Raw genomic sequence first — 19,663 nt, forward strand, 5'->3', positions numbered from 1 at the left:
GCAGCTTTGGGGGTCTGCCCTGGAGCATGAAGGCACCCTCCTGGCACTGAGCAAGGGGCAATCCCCCACCACTTCAGCTCAAGGGTGCTCCCTCAACACTGACTTGTAGCATCCTTCCCAAGATTTTAGGGGATCATGGGGGCCCTCTGCCCCCACTACTGACACGCAGGTGGCCCAGGCCCACACATGCACACACACACAAAGATTCCCCTTTCCAAGATGGTTTGACAGCTTTAATCACATGAAGGCACTTGGATCTGGTCCCCCAGCCCACCCCATGCCGCCTCTGGCCCCCCCAGAACTCCCAAGGGTGCTGCCCAGCGCCGGGGCTGCGACCCTCAGATGCTGCAGCACCCACAGCTGCGACCCTCAGATGCTGCAGCACCCACAGCTGCTTGCCGGGCAGCATGCTTTGCTGGTGCCATTTTGACTTGTCTAATATAAAGTGCTGAGTTAACCCTCCTGGAGGGGCAGGAGAGGGCCAGGGGTGCCACAGCATCACTCATCCCATCCTCCCACCAGGAGGCAGGGCATGGAGGCTGCCGTGTGGGCAGGCAGGGGTTCCCCCAGGCCTACCCTCTAGCACCCAGTGTTGGCAAAACAGCTGTGCCGGCAGGAGCTGGCCAGACAGCAGCGAAGAGCTAAAACCCCTCACGCCCCCCTGCCTCCAGATACTGCTCCCCCTCCCCGGCACAGCGATAAAAAGGCATCTATGACTTCTTGGGAAACCGTTGCTTTCCCCCATAAAAAGATATAAGGCATTGCCCATACCATGATGCTAAAAAAGGCCTGGCTGAGCTCAGCCTCCCCCCCCACCCCGAAACCCTCCCTGAGAGCCCCCAGCCCCTCAAGGCTGGGAAGCATCCTGGCACAAGCCCAACCCCACAGGGGTCAGTGTAACCCCAGGTGGCAGGGAGAGGGAGCCTATAGTGTCCCCCAGCCATAGGCCCTGGCTGGAGTAAGGCTTGGGTGGGGGCACACTAAGGCTGGTATAGGGGTCCCTCCCCCCTAGGATTTGCAGCCTTTGGTGAAGCTGCAAATGGATGGGGAATGAGTGTGTGGCCCCCCCGTGAGGGACTGGGGCCTTTGGTGACTGGAGTGGCTCCAACTGACAGCATAAGAAGGGAGGAGGCCACCAGAACACCCCCACAGAAAGAAACTGGGGTTGGAAAGAGTGAATGAAGAAGCCCTGAGGCACACCCTTTGAAAGGATGGTGGGGCATGCAAATGTGGTGGTCCAAGGCACGTGGATGGCATTTGTGGCCAGATACTCAGGTCTGAGACCAGGCTGCTGCCTAAAATACAGCCCCTAGGTGGGGGGCAGCAGAAGGCACAAGGAGAAAGTAGGGACAGGTCTCCCCCAAGGTGGTCAGCTGCACCAAAGGCAGAATTAAGGGTACGGTGATGGCTCCATGCATCAAGGCCTGTAAGACCCCTGGATTTTTAGGGGGCAGTGAGGGGTTAACCCTTCTTGTGCCCACCTGCAGATAGGGTCTGAGGGATGCCAGCCCCTCCCAGCAAGCAGAACCTGGAGGGGGGGGTCCAGTTCCCCCTCAAAGGCAGTGGAAAGCAGCAGCTGCTGACCCCCCTCCTCCCCACTTAGGGGAACATGGAGGGGAAAAGGACCTGAGAACTGTTTTGGAGAAGGGGAACACAGGTTGGGGGATGGGGATAAGACAGTGAGGGAGGTTGAGACCCCCCCCTTAACAAGTTCCCCAGCACAGCAAGGCAGTGGGTCACCCATGGACCCCCTCCTCCACAGAAAGGGGGACACTCAGCTCCTCAGCAAGGGCACCTACATCTCCCACCACCGGCAGGCATTTGTGCCCACCAGGGCTGAGAAGGATGACAGCGGGGGGCACATCAGGACCCCTTCTGCTCCTAAAAGAAGGCACCTGGCTGCCACAGCAGTGCCCCCCCCCGCAGGCAGCACCTTTGGGGGAGGAGGGGGGGCACTAGCTGTTAGTCCGTTGCTTCTTGAGCACTGCGTACACATCCTCCACCTTGCTGAGCCTCTCGAAGAAGGGCAGCAGGTCCAGCAGCTCCGTGTCTGCCATGTTATCGAACCAGGAGGCCACCGGCACCTGTGGGCAGAGCACTGGGCAGCAGCTGAGGGGAGGCCCCCACCACCCCTCTTCCATATCCCCCTTGCCCAAGCCTTCCCCCGAGGGTACCTACAGCATTATCGGGGTGGAAGATGTAGGATGCAGGCGAGTTGTCCACGATGATGATGCGGCGCAAGTCGCGGCCCAAGCGGCTCAGGTCCTTGACGTAGTTGCCCCGATGGAAGACGCAGGACTCCCGGAAAAGCCGTGTCCGGAAAGCCCCCCATTTATCCAGCAGATCAGCCACGGGGTCTGCGTACTGTGGGTAGGGTAGGAGAGGGTCACTGGGGCACACCGTGCCCACCCCACAGTGATGATGACACCCAGCTCTCCACTGATGCCAGCTCACCCCATGCCTCAGTTTCCCTGACGAGTGCCTTGGAGAGGCAGGCAGCGGTGCCTGAGAGTGGCACTGCCCGCAGGTGGCAAGGGGCCAGCAATGCCCGCAGGTGCAGGCAAGTGGAATTACATCGCCCAAAGAGTGGCTGGGGAGGCCTATGGCAGGGGTTAGAGGGAGCACCCACCTTGGCCAAGCTGGCGGTGAAGAGCACGCACTCGAACAGCTCACCCATGCGCTGCAGGAACTCGTCCACGTGTGGCCGCTTGAGCACATATACCTGTGGGGAGGGGGCAGAGGGCTGTGCACCATGGGCACCAGCAACCCAACCCCCCATTCCACACCCTCAGGGCCACCCTCAGGGATACCCATGTCTCTGAGAGCAGTCAATGGCTCCCTGCTGGGTAAGGGGAACACAGAGCTGCCCGTGCCCTGCGGGCTGCCTTGCTTGGACTTGGGACTGCCACCTCCCTGCTGGTGCCTCTGCGACGAAGCATCTAGCCAGCTCTGGAACCAAGTAACCGAGAACAGGCTGACTGCCCAGACCACAGCCTATCCTGGATTACTTGAACCCAGGGCCAACCGCTGCAGTAGGGCATCATGCCAGGACCCCTCTTAAATCCCCATCCTGCTGGAAAGAGGGACTGCCCACCTCTGCCTCCCAACGTGCCACCCCTGCCACCCTGCCACCCCTGACTGCCCCTCAGTGCAGAGTGCTGGGTCTGTTCCCAGTCCCTGAGGAGGGGGCAGAGGAGACTGTGCCCCAACCGCCAGGCACCCCACCCGCATCCCATTACCTGGTGCATGATGCCATCTATTTCCACGGGAATGATGAAGTCAGCGTTGTTCACTGGCTAGGGAGGGCACAGCAGGGTCAGCACCAGGTGGATACCTCACGCACAAATGCCCCTTTGCCCACCACACACACCCTGCCAGTCCCAAGCCCACTCACAGGGATACCCCATCCCACCCAGCAGGTCTGCTGAGTGCTGGGTGCCTGAGTGCAGAGCATCACTTGGGGGGGAAGAGGTAGGGGAAAAGCTGAGGGGGCTGGGGTGTCCCCCACCTTGAAGGAGCTGTGCACCAGTGTCTCATCCAGGTCGATGACCACACAGAGCTTGCTGGCATCCTGTGGCTTGATCTCAGGCAGGAGATGTTTGACAGCAGCCTATGGTGGATACGCACACACAAAAACCTATGGGCTCAGTGGGGTGGTGAGGGGCACCCCTCCCCTCCTGCCCGCTCCAAGAGGGGGCATGGCACAGGAGGGAAGCCCACTTAGCTCCTCCACCCTGGAACAGGAGAAAAGTCCGGGATGGGCAGTGCTGCCTGCCCTGCCTAGTGCCAGGTTAGGGGTGGAGGGAGGTACCTTGGGCAAAGCCCCATTCTCCTCCACCAGCAGTGGGGCACTGGTGGTGCTGGCACAGGGCTCCCCTTCATCGCGGCACAGGCAGCAGAACAGAGACTGGAGAATGCTGCGACTCCGAGGCTTCTTGGCAGGGGCCTGGGTACCTGCCGAGGAACAGAAGGCAGAAAGAGGGGTAAAGGGGCAGGGGCAGCCCCAGCCCCAGCTTGGTGAAGTGAACTAAGGTTTAGCATGTGGATGTTGGACACAGAAGGTGCCAGAGGAATCTTCCAGAGCACTTTGGGCTTGTATCAGCCCACTGCACCCATCCGGCCGCCCTTCCTGCCCCACCAAGTGCCAGCGCTGGGGCAGCACCACAGACACAGGGGAGGTTTGGAGAGCCACAATCCCCACGCGTGACCTCCGTGGGCTCCCCCGCGCTGCTGAAGACTTTAATAGAGTGAGCCCCTGCCCTCAGGAGAGACCATGGCCGCTGCGGCACCGCCAGGGCTGGCAGCGGATCCCCGGCTCGACCCCGCGGACCCTCTGCGGGGGGAACCGACCCATACGGGGTGGGGGAAAGCTGTGGGCGGGGTCTCGCAGGGGGAGGCGGGGCTTACAGCACCCCTTTTCCCCGCCTCCAGCCAGCCTTCCTCTCATTGTCCGACTCCAGCTTATCGGAGGCGAGAGGCCAACCAGGGCGCAGTGCCCGCCCCTGGGCTCCGTTCCCGCAGCGCTCATTGGCCGATCGAAGGGAAACTGAGGCAGAGGAGTAGCTCCTGCCCGACCCGGGCTCCGAGGGCAACGCAGTGGCTCCAGTCCCTTCTCCACCGGCCCCACGGGCCGGATCCTGCCCCTGGACCGGGATGGGAGCCGCAGCTCCCCCGGTTTTGCCCCCCAGCACCCCTAGTAGCCCTGTGGGACGCCCCACGGCAGGGAACCCGCAGGCCAGGAGCTCCCTGCTACGGACGAAGCCCGTTCCCACGCTTTCCTCCTCGGCCCTGTCAGCTCCCGAGATCGGCGGGTAGAACCTCACCGACGGGCAGCGCTCCCCGCCAAACCCCCTGCACTGGGTGGGCAGGATCCCAGGCTGCAGCCTGGTGTCCGGCGAGCGTCCCCCCACCCTCCCCAGCTCGGTTTTACCCCCTGCACTGCGTGCACTGCCCCCGTCCGGCGACGGAGGAAACCGCGCAGATACCCCGAGCGCCGCGGCCCGAGCAGCGCCCCGAGCACCCCAGAATCCCCAACAGAATTCAGGAAGACGATGCACGGTCCCCCGCGCCTAGGCGGGTGCAGACAACTCCGCTCCTGCCTCCCCGTGCCCCAGCCCTTGGGCAGCGGAGTCTCACCGGGCAGGGGGAACTGGCTGAGACCGTCCGCAGCTCATCACACCCTCCAGGAGCAGCCACCCACAGGTCCCAGCCCCCTCAAATGCCGGAGCCATGGGGAGACACCCCACACACACTTCCTCCTGCACCGGGGAGGCGGGGGGGTATTACCTTTCTCCTGCAGCGGAGCGCTCCCCTCCTCCCTGCTAACCTGGGCGATGATGGACTGGTGCTCCATGGGCGCCCCGGGGAGGGGGGAGGGGGGCAGTTAGGGGGGGGAGGGGTGCCCCCCCCAGAGCTGCCCCCGGGTGGGGGACGGGAGGCGGGGCGGGGGCCGGCGGCGGCGCGGAGTGGCGGGCGCGGGGTGGCGGGCGCGGGAGCGGCGCCGCGGAGGAAACTTTGTTACAACATGGAGTTTCCTCCGCCCGGGCTGGGGCTGCAAACATGGAACCCGGGCGCGGTTTCAAGGAACCCCTTAAAAGGGCAACGACGGATGGGGGGCCCTCTCTTCCTCCTCCTCCTCCTTCTTCCTCCTCCTCCTTCTTCTCCAAACCCTCCCATCTCCGCTCGCCGGCACCCGCCCCGCAGGGGAGGAGCAGGGGTGCCCAGCCGAGGAGCCATCGCACACGGTTGGCTGGAAAGGACCCTCCCTTATTGTGTTTTGCTGTTCTCCACCGCACTGGGCTCCCATACGCCACCCCTCCATTCAGGGTTAATGGAGCGGGGGATGAGAACTGCTGTCACCCTCCTCTCTGCTGTCACCCTCCTCTCTGCTGTCACCTCGCCATGCAGCTGGCAGCCCCAGGGGAAAAACCCCCTTGCAGCCACCCCCGGCATATAAAGACTCCTCCATTCTGGGTGTTTTCTGGAGCAGAGACCCTCTGGACCCTGTGGCGCCAGGCTGGAGGGGTTCCTGTTTCCCCTTGGGAACACGTTCCCTCTTGCCAGGGCAGGCCAGGGTACGGGGCAACAGGTGATGTGGGACAGCACCAACATGCATGAGTTTTTTCATTTATTTTCTTCTTTCTCCTGCAATTCCTTAATTACTTACTTTCCCCCCTAATTAAACATGGGAAAAAATATATGTAGGTACTTCCCCCTTGCAGTTGCTCTATTCTTGTATTCGGTGCGGGAAGCAAGACTGATTCCAGGTTTTCTCCAAAAGGTCTTACTGGGAGCTTGAGAATGCAACAACCCCCCGTGGGAGAAACTCATGCCACCCTCCAAGCCCCCCCCATGTGCAGGCATCCCTCCATTTTCAGACCCTTCCCCCGCACTCTGCAAGCCAGAGCAACCTGGCACCACTGTGCTCCTGGACAGCATCCACCCCTTGGCGGTTTCCATCGGGTCCTGGTCACCTCCTCCCTTGCCATCTCGGTGGCAGGACATGCTGTGTCCTCTGTCAGCTCTGCCTCTGGGGTTGAGCAGGTCGGCAATTCCCTGTCTGAGCTTGCTTAGGGTCTTTCCACCTGTCTCAGCTGTGGTTTGGGAACTTCAGGGGCTAAGATCGTTCTTTCTGGACCCGGGGGGATGGGACCAGGGGCACTGGCAAGGCAGCAATGCCCGTAGTGGCATAGCCTGGGTACCTCTCTGCCACTCCAGCTCCCTGGGGCTTCACCTTTCTCATACGGGGAGGACAGTCTCTGGGGAACAGGGCTGGGAGGGTACCCATTACAGCCTTGAGCATGAAGGAGCACGACATATGCCCACAGGTGACCCCTCTTGGAGACAAGGTTTGCATTGGAAGATATCCCCCCTGGGGAAGTGGGATACTGCGGGACCATGCAAGCAGTGGAAACGTTGACAGAACGAAAGCAGGTTCACTCTTGCATCTCCTCCACCTGCCTGGACAGCATGCAGCGGCTGTGCCCGTTTCCTTGCTCATCTGCAGTGCTAGACAGGCAGGCAGCTGGCTCCCCTGGCCACGCAGCCAGAGCTGCCTCCCTGCCCAGCAGCTCGAAAAGGAAGAGGCTGGGCTTCCTCCTCTCTATTTTGGGCTGTCCTGTGCTGCTCCTTTAGCCCAGGTGGAACCCGGGCAGGATGCCTGCCTCATCCCTATCAGGCTGGCTGGGCTGGCCTTGGCCTGTTGGAAGCTGCTTACCGTGGGGATGGCTGTACAGGCCACACACCGTCCCCTCCACGACCCCTGTTGCTCTAGTCGAATCCTCTCCCCAATAAGCCACGCACAGGCAGCAGCCCCCGTTCAGCCAGGCCCTGCCCAACCTCTAATTAATGCAATTAGTGAAGTCTCCAGGACAGGCGCCTGCAGTACAGTTGGAACGACGTTTACAGCTTTGCTGTATGGGGCAGTTTGGGTAGCTGGGGAGTTCAGGAGTACGTTGCCCCCGTCCTAGGGCTGTGGAACAACCTGAGGTTATGGAGCTTGTGGAGCTTCTTTCTGCACTCTCAGCCCAGGCGGGAACAGGCAGAGCCTCGCTGGATGTGTGGCTGCATGGGGTAGGCACAGGGCAGAAAGGCAGACGATTGCTCTCAGCCAGGCACCAAGAGGCTCTTCTCTCCCACTTCACTGACCTCACGCTATGGTCCCGGGTGCTGTCCCCTTTATCCCAGCTAACTGTGTCCCTGGGGGCCGTGACCCACCAAGCACCAGCCTACGGAGCGCAGCCCAGCGGCCGGGACCAGACACCTCCTGCTAAGAGCCAGGCGTGGGCAGGTGTCCCCGGGCTGGGAGTGCTCTGGCACAGACATGGCGTCCTCTTCCTCCCTGGACCCTGCACCCCCACACCTCCCAGGATCCCGGCCGCTGAGGACGACTCCGAGACACTCTCCCCTACGGCCGCATTCAGGCCCTGGGGGCTTTCTAGCCCTGAACCCCATAGCAAGGACATTCTGGGCTGCCTCTTGCAGGCACTGTGGCGCTGCAGTATCCACTGCCCCTCTCCCCGAAGCCGATGGCAACCTCGGCGATCCGGTGTCGACTGCGCCCCGCAGTCGGCTGTGCGTGTGTGTGTATACATAGGACCCCGCCTGTCGGTGGGGCCCACCATTCTCGCTCCTCCTTCAAACAGCCCGAGGCCGAGCCAACGCGGAGGCGGGGGGGAGGCACCGCCCCAGTCCGGCCGGCATCGCCCTTTTAAGGAAGGGGAAATTCTTCACATAAACAAGCGCGGCCCTTGGGAGCTGGTGGGGGTCTACTTTCTGGAAGGGGGGCATGGAGTGGGGGATGCCAGGCCCCCTCAATTCCCCCTCTCCATGTCCTGACCAGGGTGGTTTGGGAAAGGAGATTTTTGGGGGGAGAGAAGGGGTGCTAGCGAGAGGGGGGAGCCTTGAAACAGCCAGGGAGCGTCTCGCAAGTGCGGACCGCGGCGGGGGGCGAAGGGCGGCTGGACCCCTCCTCCCTCCGCTCCGCCCTTCCACCGGGGTGCGGAGCCGGGGGCAACGGCGGCCCCGGGGAGGGTTCAAGTGGCCTCGCATCCGGCGAGAGCAGCAGGCGGGAAATAGGGCATCCGGGTCGGGGAAGGCACGGTGGGGGCCCCTACTTCACCCTTCCCCTCCCCGCGGGAATGCAATGAGCTGGGACTGAGCACCCCCGTCCCGCGCCCCGACGGCCAGGCGTTGGTGGCTGTGAGACCCCAGCCTGCCAAGTTACTAGATGCCCCAGGGGAGGCTTGAGGTACAAGGGGGCCAGGGAGGTTCCATCCTGGTCCCGGGGGCACCCAGCAGCAGCGGGGCTGAGGCCAGGTTACAAACACACCATTTATTAACCCCACTATTAGCACCCCTGCGCTCGAGTTTAGGAGCCCCCTAGGGGTGTCCGGGGGCTGGGGCCAGTCCCGGGCAGCAGGGTTGGCATCTTAGGGTCCTCAGGGGTTGGCCCCGGCGTGCCTGGGCGCGGGCGGTGAGCTATGGTTAGCGGTCTCAGAAGGTGATTAACGGTCCCGAGCGGTAATTAGCGGTCCCGCGAGGTGATTAGCGGTCCTGGGTGCCGACGATTCCCGGCACTAATGAGGAAGGGAGGTCTCCAGGGCGGCTCATTCACTTCTGTGCCAAGCTCCCTCTCCCCGCCCGATTTCCAGTGTGGGGGGACTTTAAGAAGCCGAAAGAGTGGTCTGCACTCCTTCTTTGCTGGGTGCGTCTCTGGGCAGGATATCATCCCTGGGCTCGGTGCGGCATCAAATCGGTGCCCGGGGAATGGGGGAGAGACGACACAGGACAATAAGGGGGGACGGGGTCTGTCACCTGGTCCCTGCCAGCGAGAGAGAGACGCCGAAACTGAACTGCCTGTGGTGGTCCCGGGCCAGGAACCGGGCTCCGTGTGCGATGCTGCATGTCCAGATCTAGGGGGACACAGAGGGCAGATCGATGAGCACTCACCCAGGACACGGTCCCCACTCGGTTGCCCTTTCCTGTGGTGTCAGCCCTACCAGGTAGGCAACAAAGACCACATAGGCGGCCAGCAGCAAGCTCAGGGGAATGTAGTACTCCAGTCCCTGCAGTGTGAGCAGAAAGTCCACCACGAAGTAGATGTTGATGGCACAAACAAACCCTGTGATGAGGGTCATCAGCATTTTCCACGGGCTGTGGACAGGTGAACAAGCATCAGCACCAGGATAGAACTCCCATCCCATGTCCCAGTAGGCACAGAGGTGTGGAGGCTCTGGATTTATAGCTGAGTGAGGCACCAGTGAGGTGCCATACAACATGGCCATACAACACCCCTGTGCCACCATGGGGCATAGGCTTTGCCTGCTCTCCAAATGCAGGGCTGGTAGTGCCAGGAAGATGCCCAAAAGGACTGACTGTGGCATTGGGATGAGGATGAAAAGGGTAGTGTTAGAGTCTGCCCTGTTCTGGCTTCCCTGAGCAAGGGGAACAAACATGCCCCCCACAGCTGCGCCCACAGAATAGTTGGAGGTTGCAGGATGAGACAGAGAGTGCCTGCAACTAGGGCATCCCACTGTGTCCCTTTCTGTGCCTCCCCCCACCCGGGCACTCACAGGCTGTTGGTGAAGTCCTGCATGAGTGGGCGCAGGCTGGTGAAGGTGAGGACAGGAAGGACGGCAAAGGGCAGCTGAAAGGAGATGGAGGTGAGGAGAGCACGGCGTCCAGGCCGGAGTGTTGGGAGGCAGGTGATGCCCCTGCTCCACTCCCTTTACCAGGATGCTCTGTAGGACATTGAGCAGGTCGTTCATCCCCGTGAGGTGGCGGACATCCTTGAAGGCAGCCACGAAGACAGTGGGCAGGATGGCAAAGGAGCGGGTGAAGAGAACCCGGGCGAAGCGGGACCAGCGGAGCTGCAGGAAGCCCTGGGGACATCGCAAAACATGCACCTTCGGCCCTCGCCATTTCTGGCGCGCCATGCTCCGTCCAGACCGCTGGCTCAGAGGAGCATGGGTGGAATTGCCTGCTCCTCTGTGCCGGGGCGCGGGCCCTTGCAGGGCGGCTGAGTCCCGCTAGGTGTCAGCTCCAGCTCATTAAACAAACGATCTCATTAGGGAAACACTGCGCGGAGCACCCACTGGATGTCTCTGGGACGGGGTGTCACAGGGTGCGGGCGTGGCCATGCAACGGCAATGAGTGGGCTCTGTCCACATCCCACCTCTTGAGCACCTGGGACTCTGGTGCTAGCAAGCTACCCCTCACCAGGTGGGCAATACCCCATGCCCAGCTCCCTGCAGGAATGGGGGTGGGGCATTAACTCTACCAAATACCCTGGGGTGGTGGTGGGTTCTGTCCATAGAAACCCTACCAAGAGCCCACCTCCCCCTCAAGTTTCTTCTGGGGATAAGGCGATCACGCTGGAATACTTGTCCCTCACCTCCATGACAAACTGCCCTGCGTAGGTCCCGGTCATTGTGGAGCTCTGTCCAGCTGCCAGGATCCCAATGGCCCAGATGTACAGTGCTGCTGCCCCAAAATAGCAGCCCAGGATGACACCCTGTGTAGGGACACTTCCATGGGGACCTCAAAGCATCCCCACCCCAGGCACCCCCATATCTCCTGGCTTTCTAAGGTGGTCATGGCAATTTCCATTCTCAGAGAGGGGAGTGCTGTGTCCTCCAAAATGTTATGAATGCTCACTGAGCACAGTCCTGGGCTACTCACCCCCTGGTAGATATCCACAGAGACCGTCTCGTTGTTGGTGGGGAAGATGCCAGCATAGTGGCTGACACTGCTGTTGACACACTGGTTGTGCTGCAAGGCACGAAGGGCACAAGGGCAGTGGCCACCCAGTAGCCCCCAGAGATGAGGGAACCATCCCACACTCTCCAAGTGATGCTCTCTGTGCTTGTCTCTACAGCCAGGCACAGCCATCACCTCCTCACCTCCTTGCAGGAGTAAGGTGATACTTACCACATCCTGGTTTCGCTGGTGGTAGAAGGCCCCACCAAAGACAGCCATGACAAAGAGATTGATGAAGAAGGAGATGAAGAGGGCCAGGCCAGACTCAGTCAGGAAATACATATTGGCCTCTTGCACTGCCTCCTTCTTGGAGCGGTCAATTGCCCGTGTCTGGGCACAGGAGGTGACATGGGTGCCACAGGGTCAGGTGGGCAACCCTGTTCCACAGCCAGGGCCAGATGGTCCCCACCAAGAATCCCCTGAGACAACAGGGTGGCACTGCCCTTGGCAGTGCCTTGTTCTCACCTTGACCAAGGAGGAGTGGAGGAAGATGTTATGGGGCATAATGATGGCACCAACAATGCCCACAGCCTGGAGCAGCTCCTTTTGCCCACAGCCTGGGCAGTAGGGTAAGAAAATGCCCTTCAGCACCTCGATCTGCGCTGGCCTCACCATCACATACTGGGGACCAGTGGGAAGGGGCACTATGAGCTGCTCTTCCCTGCTGCAGCTTTGTGCCAGTGGGGATGTCCCATGGGGCACCCTTGCCAGCACCCTGTAGGGAAAGGGGTGTCCCCAGCTCCCCCCTTCACCTCGTAGCCAAAGGTCAGGGCCATGACGGTAATGAGGAAGCCAAAAAAAGCTTCCAGTTTGCGTAGCCCTAGAGGGGTCAAGAGATGAGGTGGGACAGAGCAGGGGGCACTGGAGCTGTATCAGCACCAGGACTGCCCAGAAGAGCATCCCCACTGTCCCCTCACCTCAGTACTCACCATACTTATTGAGGAAGAGGAAGAAGAGGGTGTCTATGATGGTGATGAGGACCCCACCCCAGAGGGGGATGCTGTGGGATGGCAAGGGATGGTATTAGATGTGTGCCCCTAGGCAGAGCAAGGCCGTGGGGGATGCCTGGGGGTTCCCAAAGGGCAGCTCACTGGCCGGCTGAGAGCAGGCTGAAGGCGATGGCTGTCCCAATCACCTCCTGCATGTCAGAGGTGATGATGGCAATCTCGATCATAAGCCACAGCAAGACACGAGGTACCTGGAGGGGCCAGAGCACTGTGAGGTGCCTAAGCCGACAATGGGGCTTGGCCCCTGCTGAGCTGGCACAGCCTCTAGGGTGGATGTCCCTGTCCCCAGCTTGTGGTAGGCCACCCAGAGCAGCATGGGAACCTCAGGAGAGTCTCTCCAGCCTCTCCCATGACTCAGGGTGCAAGATGGAGACTACATCCCAGCCTGTTCCCCCTCCTCATGCCTGCCTCAGAAGGAGCTGAAGATGAGACCTAGCTGTCTGGTTATAATGCTTCTGGAGACGTGCTGGGGCAAAGGGAGGTACTCAGCACTCCTTTTCTGCATCTGGCATTTAGCCAACACCTCATTGCTTGTTCCCCCCTCAGGATCCTTCTGCCTACATGGGACTCCTTCTTTGCCATGTGACCCTCTCCCTAAGCATCCCCAGCTCCTTGCACCAATGTGCCTTGACTTGTCCTGCGTCTTGGCTGCGCGTCATTGCCCTGACGCCCAGGCTCACCCTGTTGGGGACACTCTCATGTGTCCCCAGGTCAGACAAGGACACCAAGGCAGCTGCTTCTCCCTGCCTCAGCCTGGGCCCCTGTACCACAGTGGTGTGCAAGCACTAGGTAGGGGGCATGGGGGCTGGGCAGGCTTTGGGGAGCCACTGGGAGATGCAGAGCTCGCACAGTATCTTTTCTGCTCCTCTCCAGCCTCCTGAGTCCCTGCCAGGCCCATCACAAACCCAAGCATAGGGTCCTCCCAGGCTGTGAGCCCTGGGGGTGTTCCCAGTGGCTGCTTACCTTGGGGTAATAGAGGTAGCAAATCTCGCCCAAGTCCATCCCAGTCACTACGCCCAGGCGGATGGCCAGGCGCTGGCACAGCAGCCCCAGGACAGTAGCCCACAGCAGCACCCACAGCAGCTGGAGGCGGGGGTGGAGAGGGGGAAGGAGGCAAGGAGGCAGCAGAAGCTGAGCATCAGGCAGGATCATGCTGCCTGGGGCTCCCAGCAAGTTAATGAATCATCCCGGGAACGCGGGGAAGAGAACCCAAAGGAGTGGAGGTGGTTCCTAGCCCAGGAGCAGGGGTAGCCTCTTGCGCTGCCATGTGCCTTCTTTCAGCGCCAGAGGCCACCTCCCCACCCCCCCGTTCTGCTCTTCGGGCTGAGGAAGCCAGTTTGCCATAGGGCTGGGTGGCCGTTGGTGCAGGAGAGATTACGAAACTCCCACAGCTTCCTGACTTCGAGGCCGGGGGGGCCCAGGGCTCACCTTGAATCCTGCCACCGCCCCACACTGCAGGTCTGACTCCACGTTGCCCGGGTCCAGGTAGGCGATGCTCATGAGGAAACCGGGACCGGTGAAAGCCCACAGTTTCCTCAAGCTGAAACTGGGCTGGGACGTGGCAGCAGGTCAGAAAGAGTTGCTCCCATTCAAAACCAGTATCTTATCTCCCCGTTGCACTCCCGAGCCCCAGTTCTAGGAAGCCCTGTGCTGCCTGCACGAGCGTGTTTCCCACGCCAGGGCCATTTCACCCTCCTGCTTTCGGGAGTGAACTGCTGCTCCCCAGCCCCTCTCCATTAGCAACAGTGCCAAGACCAGAGAGATTCCCCTCATCCCACCCGGGGACAGGTTGGACACTGATTTGCAGAGGGGTCCTGAGACTGTCAGGACCAGATCCCCCATAGGATCCTACTGCCGAGACGTGTGTTTAGCACCCTTCCTGGCAGGAGCTCCAATGACTTTCCCTCCTCTCTTCTACCCCCTGTGACTAGATGGGTATGGAGGCTGGTGGGGGAGCAGGCAGCCTGGGAGACCCCTACTGGACTGGTCACGAGTGGCCCAGAATGGGAGGACCCAGGAGCTGTGTGAGCAGCAGGGTGATTCCTGAGGGCTGGGTAGCAGCTAGTTGCTTCTAGTTTCCTCACCCGGAAACCTCCAAGCCTGGGGCTGTGACTTGCCTGAGACGGGTCTAGGGATGTTGTAGTCCCCAGGGCATGTGCCCCACGCTGTTGTAGCCCTCTGTTCTCCTACCTCAAACTTCTTGTGGTAGCAGCTCTCTGCCCCACCTCTGCCCACCCTCAGACAGAGGTGCTAGCCTTGCAGCACCTACCCCATTGCCCTTGGGGATGTTGATGAGCTCGTCCAAGTAAGTCCGATCCAGAGAGCTAGGGCACTGCGGGGGCGTGGGGCTCCTGCCAGTGCCATAAGTCTGAGCTTGGCTGCGGTTCAGAGACCTGGTGAGGCCTGGGATGGGTGAGGAGGAGAGGTGGCAGCCCACCAGGGGTCAAGGTTACTAGTGGGCTGGCAGCCTTGGTACCAGCTTCCCCCCAGTGTCACCTGGCCAGGCCCAGTGATACCCATGACAGACTTTGTCGGGGCCGGGGGTGAGGGGGGATTTGGGGGCATGGTGGCTATATGGTGGCTGTCAGTGGCTACCCCAAAGGTTTGGATACCACCTCCAGCTCAGATGTGCCTGACAACCTCCAGTCTCAGCCCAGTCTTCCCCAGTCTAAGAGCCAGGTACATTTCAGGCCAGGAGGGACAGAAGAGGACCCTGATCTGGGCTCTGCTGCTGGGTGGGCACCAAGCAAGGACAAGAAGCTAGTACTGTTTCCTGTCCACTGCTATCCCACTCATGTCCTGAGAGCATGGGTGAATCATTGATGGGCTGGGGGAAATAGAGGGTAGGACCTGTGGGGAAGTCAGGACAGGCTAGAGAGGATGGTGGCCAGTGGAGTGAAGGAGAGAAGAGCCCAGGGGTTCCAAGGCAGAGGGAAGGGAATCTGGGGAAGGAAAGACCCAAGTGTTATGGGGCTCACCTGGCTCCAGTGTTGCTGTGGATGAGCCCAATCCAGACATGGTGCTGAGCAGCCCTGATCTCGACACTGGGTGCACTGCCTGTCACTCGGTTTTTAAAGAATCCCCCAACTTCCCCCCCCGACCTGAGGAGGAGGAGAAGGAAGTGCTCCTTCCCCACTTGCTGACCTGGGCTGGGAAAGGGGCCCTGCTGGGGCAGGGTGGGTGCTGTGGATGTGTGTGGCTTCAGTTTCCCCACTCTGTGCCAAGAGCGGGGGACCCAGCACCTCCCTCCCCTTTGCCATGCACATTTGCATGCAAACACGGGGCACCCACACCAGCATGCCCAGGGGTGTGGGAGCATGCCTGTGTGTCACCCTCCATCCCATGCCAGGGGTCCTACTCCTTGGACAGTTGAAAGGACCGGGCACAATGTCCTGCAGCGTGGGGAGGGAGGGCTGGGAGTAGGGGAAAGGCCAGAGGAGTGGGAATGAGAAGGAAGCAGGCATGTTGCACAAGTTCTTGAGCAGGTCAAAAAGCACCCTCAGCTGCTGCTCAGCCAGGCAGACTCTGTGCCACAGGGTGCTCACACCACCCCAAGTGGGAGGACCCTCAGCACAAAAATGAGGTGCTCAGTGTTGTTGCAGGTCAGGCTTGTGTCCACAAAGGTGGGGCACCCTAGGACCCTTGTGGCTGTGGAGGTGGGAGGGGGGAGCACCCCAGGTGCACTCATGGATGCCTGGCTAGTAGCAGCTCCCTCTCCAGGGTACTCTTCTGGTAGCTGTGCCGTGCCCCAAAAAGAGGTGGGCATTGGGGTCTGCCTGTTGAGGAATGGCTTGAATTGCAGGGACATGGTTCTATGGAACAGCTGTTTGATCAGAGTGTGTAGGCCAGACTCCATCTTGCTGTTTACTGCTCACAGCTTAGCTGGTATGCTGATGTAGCAAGGTCACCGCAGCCCTGTGACTGTGCTTGCAGTTTCTCATAAGATAGCACCATGTGAACTAGTTACTTACGAGATAGTAGTATGTGAAACAAAGTGTAGTATGTGAAACAAAGTATATATGTGAAACAAAGACCTACTGAGAAAGGAGGTTGTGGAGTTGCACTAGGCCTAACCGCAAGTAGGTTGGATAACATGATGTAACCCTGGACTAACAGCTGATAGAACAATGACACGTGTGCGTATTTAGCTGCTGAATATACTATATGAGCTGTGTTTTTGAGCAATAAAGTTGAAGCCTGATTACCAATCATATTGATTGTCTGCTCGATGCTTCCCACCGCAACATCTGCCCCTAGGGAGTTATGGGGCGATGGTGAGCACACAATCAGGTGCAAGCCTACCTCTGCTCCAGGGCATGTCCCAAGCACCTCCACCTCAAGAAGGCGGTAGAACAGCTGGAAGTGGGACAGGGTCCCCTTTAGGCTGGTGTGGGGGAGTGTTAGTACTCAATTCAGCGCCTCCTGCCCTCCCTGTGCCTCGGTTTCTCCAAAGCAAACAATCTTGGACAGGCAGCTCTGGCAGCTTTATTCCTTGTTAGCTGGAAGGTAGTGAGATGGGGGACTGGGGAGGGGTCTGACAGCCTTAGCAGAGGCAAAGCAGTCCCCAGGGGGCTGCTGGTGGTCAAAAGGGGTGAAGAATTGGGTGGTGAAGGAGACAGAGTCGTGAAGCTGCCGGAAGAGCAGGGCCAGGAGAAAATCAGCCATCTGTGCCTTGAGCTCTGGGTGCTGCTGCACATAAGTGCTGTAGGACGCTTGCAGCTCCTCCTGTGGCATGGTGGGCAAAGCAGGCAAGGGCACTCAACATAACCCCCACCAGGTGCTATGCTGGGGGCAGGGAGGAGGCAGGATGCCCCCTGAGTCCTTTCCTACCCTTGAAGAGGTGTAGAGGAAGATGTTGGCCAGTCTGCCCCCTTCCCTGTGTCCCCTGGGCACCCCAGGGGAGACCCTGCTGGGGAGTGGCACAGCCCCACGTCCACATGTCCCATCATCTCACCTTCCTGTCCTGGAACCAGGAGTAGAGCTGGATGTCCTCCTCCCAGTCCAGGGGCTGTTTGGCGAAGTGGGGCTGGGGCTTGATCCTACCTGGCAGCAGAAAGGCATTTGGCTGCCAGACAGCAGGCAGGAACTGCCTGTGCTGGGGGGCACAAGCTTCCTCCTCTTAGTACCTTTCTTGGTGAGGACTGATTCATCCTGCAGAAGCATTTCAACTGGGCAGCCGACCTGCACCAGCCGTGCCAAATGCCTGTGGGAGGAAGAGACGGTGAACCTCCCTGCCTCCTGGCTCCTTGCCAAGCTGGCATAGGCTTGGCAGAGGTGCCCCTGGATGGACCCCCTCATACCCATTGGGGAGGAAGCTGCTGTGCCAGATGGTGGAGATGCCTGTGCCAGCGTGCAAGGTTTGCTCAACCACAAACACCTCCATCTCCACTGAGCCCACTGCCTGCCGCTGGATGCCCAGGGCATGCTGGAGAAATACGGCCAGAGGTCACCTGTCCTGGAGTCATTCCTGGACCTGGGTGCCATCCCCATGCACCCTCATGCAGTCAGCCACACTACTCAGTTCCACCTCTGGCATCCCACGCTGGCCCTCCCAACTTGACCCAGACCCCTGATCCCATGGGTGTTGGCAGCTCACATAGCTTGAGGTGCAGAGGTGGCCTTGGATGTCAAAGGCTGGGAAGATGAGGCCAGGGGGCACTGCCTGCCGGCATGCCAGCACCCGCAGCAGCAGGAGACTGGCACCCTCCAGCAGCAGCCCCTGCAGCTTGGACTGGCTGTAGGAGAAACTCCAGCACTGTGGCTCTGCCTGCAGAGAGATCCATCCAGCTCATGGGACAGCTGTGGCTGCTCTGTCCCCAAGGACAGCAACCCCTAGAAACTGGGGTCACCCCTCTGTGGGACAGACCAGCCATATCTCCTCTTCTGCCCCATCTAGGGGGCAGAGGGAAGAGACATTTCCCCCTCAGCTTCACCTCTCCTTCCTGGAGGATCTTTGTGACAGTCATCCCATGATGATGGCTTATTATGTGGGTCTTCCTCTCTATGGTGTATTCTTCTAGCTGCAGGAGGGGTGAGTGGCACAGGGTGAGGGGCAAAGCTAGGACACACACTCCCTGAGGTGGTACACTCCAGCACCCTTTCAACAAGGCACCATGTTGGATGTATTGTAGGAAACACCCTGCTCCAGGGGCCACACAGAGGCTACTGAGACAGAGCTGGTGTCCAAGCCAAGGAAGGGACACAGGGCTGCCCACAGTGACCTTACACGAGGCACAGTCTCAAGAGGGTATTGCTGCAAGGGGCAGCCCAGGCAGGAGGGCTGAGGAGGGAAGAGGACACACCACCACCACATCAATCACCTCCAGGCGTTCCTGCTCCTCCTGCTCCAACGTCTCCAGCTGCGGGGTCACATAGGCTGACAGAACAGAGCCACACTCAGCCCACCCTGCTGGCACTGCAGCAGTCCCGCCCCAGCCTAGCCCGGAGGGGCCAGTGGGAGGGGGATGCTCCAGTCCTGGGAAGGTGGAGGGAACACCTCAAGCCCCTTTCCCCACCGGCTCACCTTTGAGGGTCCTGGAGCCGGGCACACCGTCCTGCCTGCCGCGGGCCTGCACCAGGAGGCAGCTCCGCACCAGTTCGCCTGCCTGCTTATAGGGTGCCCACTCGGCTGCAGCCCACCACTGGGCCCCTGCCTGGCCTCTTGGCTGGCCCCCCTCTGCCACCACTGCCAGCGTCTCGGCAAACACGCAACGCTCTAAATCCTGTGGTCCTGTCCAGAGGGACAGTCAGCCCTGGCTGGAGGATGGTCATCCCCGCCTCAGTTTCCCTCCCTCCAACTCCCCGTGCAGGCTCATCTGAGCCCCTCACCATTCATATGGCTCGTCCCACTCCTGCTGGTCCTGGTGCCCCCCATCCCCCCGCGCTGTGGACCTCTCAGGGCACGGTGTGGGGGACAAGGGCGAGGCTAATGGACTGGTACCCACCGATCAGGCTCAGAAACTCGGCGGCTGCCTCCGTGAGAGCTGAATTCTCTTGCCGGCCCTCGACGGGAGGTTCCATGCCTCTCCTGGGGGTTCCTGCTGCCAGACCCCCAGGTGAGGGGGCAACATGTCTCCCCCAAATCATGGTACCATCCCCCAGAGCCCACAGGTGTAATCGGCTGGGACGGAGCAGTGATATCCCCCGCCCGCTGCAACCCCCCAGCCCCTGTGGCTCCCGCCATCCTCCCCCACGGACCCTCCCAACACCCCTCGCCCCTCAGCAGCGCCCTCCAACATCCGCCCCAGCCCCCGCTGCACCCCTCGGACCCTGAACCTGCCCGGGTCGGGCCCCGGTGTTCCCCAGACGCCACAGCGGTCTCCAGAGCAACGGCCCGGCACCGCCTCTTAAAGGAGCAGCGAGCCCCCTGCGAAATCTCGAGTGACGGGGGAGGCAGG

General features: G+C 60.7%; 3 protein-coding genes across 3 annotated transcripts; all 3 read right to left on the minus strand.

Moving 5' to 3' along the window:
- Positions 1–194: 194 nt before the first annotated feature.
- On the minus strand, positions 195–5,601 carry CTDSP1 (CTD small phosphatase 1). The gene is made up of 7 exons (XM_068138881.1): positions 5,287–5,601; positions 3,812–3,954; positions 3,509–3,610; positions 3,240–3,296; positions 2,630–2,722; positions 2,179–2,364; positions 195–2,084 (listed from the first exon to the last, which is right to left on the minus strand). Exons 1-7 carry the CDS (start codon positions 5,351–5,353, stop codon positions 1,956–1,958), a joined length of 777 nt encoding a protein of 258 aa, XP_067994982.1. The 5' UTR covers positions 5,354–5,601; the 3' UTR covers positions 195–1,955.
- A 3,610-nt stretch (positions 5,602–9,211) lies between these two features.
- On the minus strand, positions 9,212–14,667 carry SLC11A1 (solute carrier family 11 member 1). The gene is made up of 14 exons (XM_068137816.1): positions 14,536–14,667; positions 13,695–13,817; positions 13,230–13,349; positions 12,351–12,457; positions 12,189–12,259; positions 12,012–12,079; positions 11,725–11,880; positions 11,431–11,589; positions 11,182–11,271; positions 10,895–11,014; positions 10,233–10,382; positions 10,074–10,147; positions 9,501–9,654; positions 9,212–9,413 (listed from the first exon to the last, which is right to left on the minus strand). The coding sequence occupies exons 2-14, from the start codon at positions 13,764–13,766 to the stop codon at positions 9,312–9,314; spliced, it is 1,443 nt and encodes a 480-aa protein (XP_067993917.1). The 5' UTR covers positions 13,767–13,817; positions 14,536–14,667; the 3' UTR covers positions 9,212–9,311.
- A 2,084-nt stretch (positions 14,668–16,751) lies between these two features.
- On the minus strand, positions 16,752–19,568 carry CATIP (ciliogenesis associated TTC17 interacting protein). Its single transcript, XM_068137770.1, has 10 exons — positions 19,535–19,568; positions 19,211–19,303; positions 18,790–18,996; positions 18,587–18,642; positions 18,200–18,286; positions 17,863–18,033; positions 17,567–17,691; positions 17,393–17,469; positions 17,221–17,309; positions 16,752–16,991 (listed from the first exon to the last, which is right to left on the minus strand). The coding sequence occupies exons 2-10, from the start codon at positions 19,284–19,286 to the stop codon at positions 16,752–16,754; spliced, it is 1,128 nt and encodes a 375-aa protein (XP_067993871.1). The 5' UTR covers positions 19,287–19,303; positions 19,535–19,568.
- Between the last annotated feature and the right edge of the window lie 95 nt (positions 19,569–19,663).

This window comes from Melanerpes formicivorus, unplaced genomic scaffold (genome assembly GCF_026170545.1).
Source record: "Melanerpes formicivorus ecotype bairdi unplaced genomic scaffold, bMelFor1.0.p_v2 SCAF_5, whole genome shotgun sequence".
Taxonomy (NCBI): Eukaryota; Metazoa; Chordata; class Aves; order Piciformes; family Picidae; genus Melanerpes; species Melanerpes formicivorus.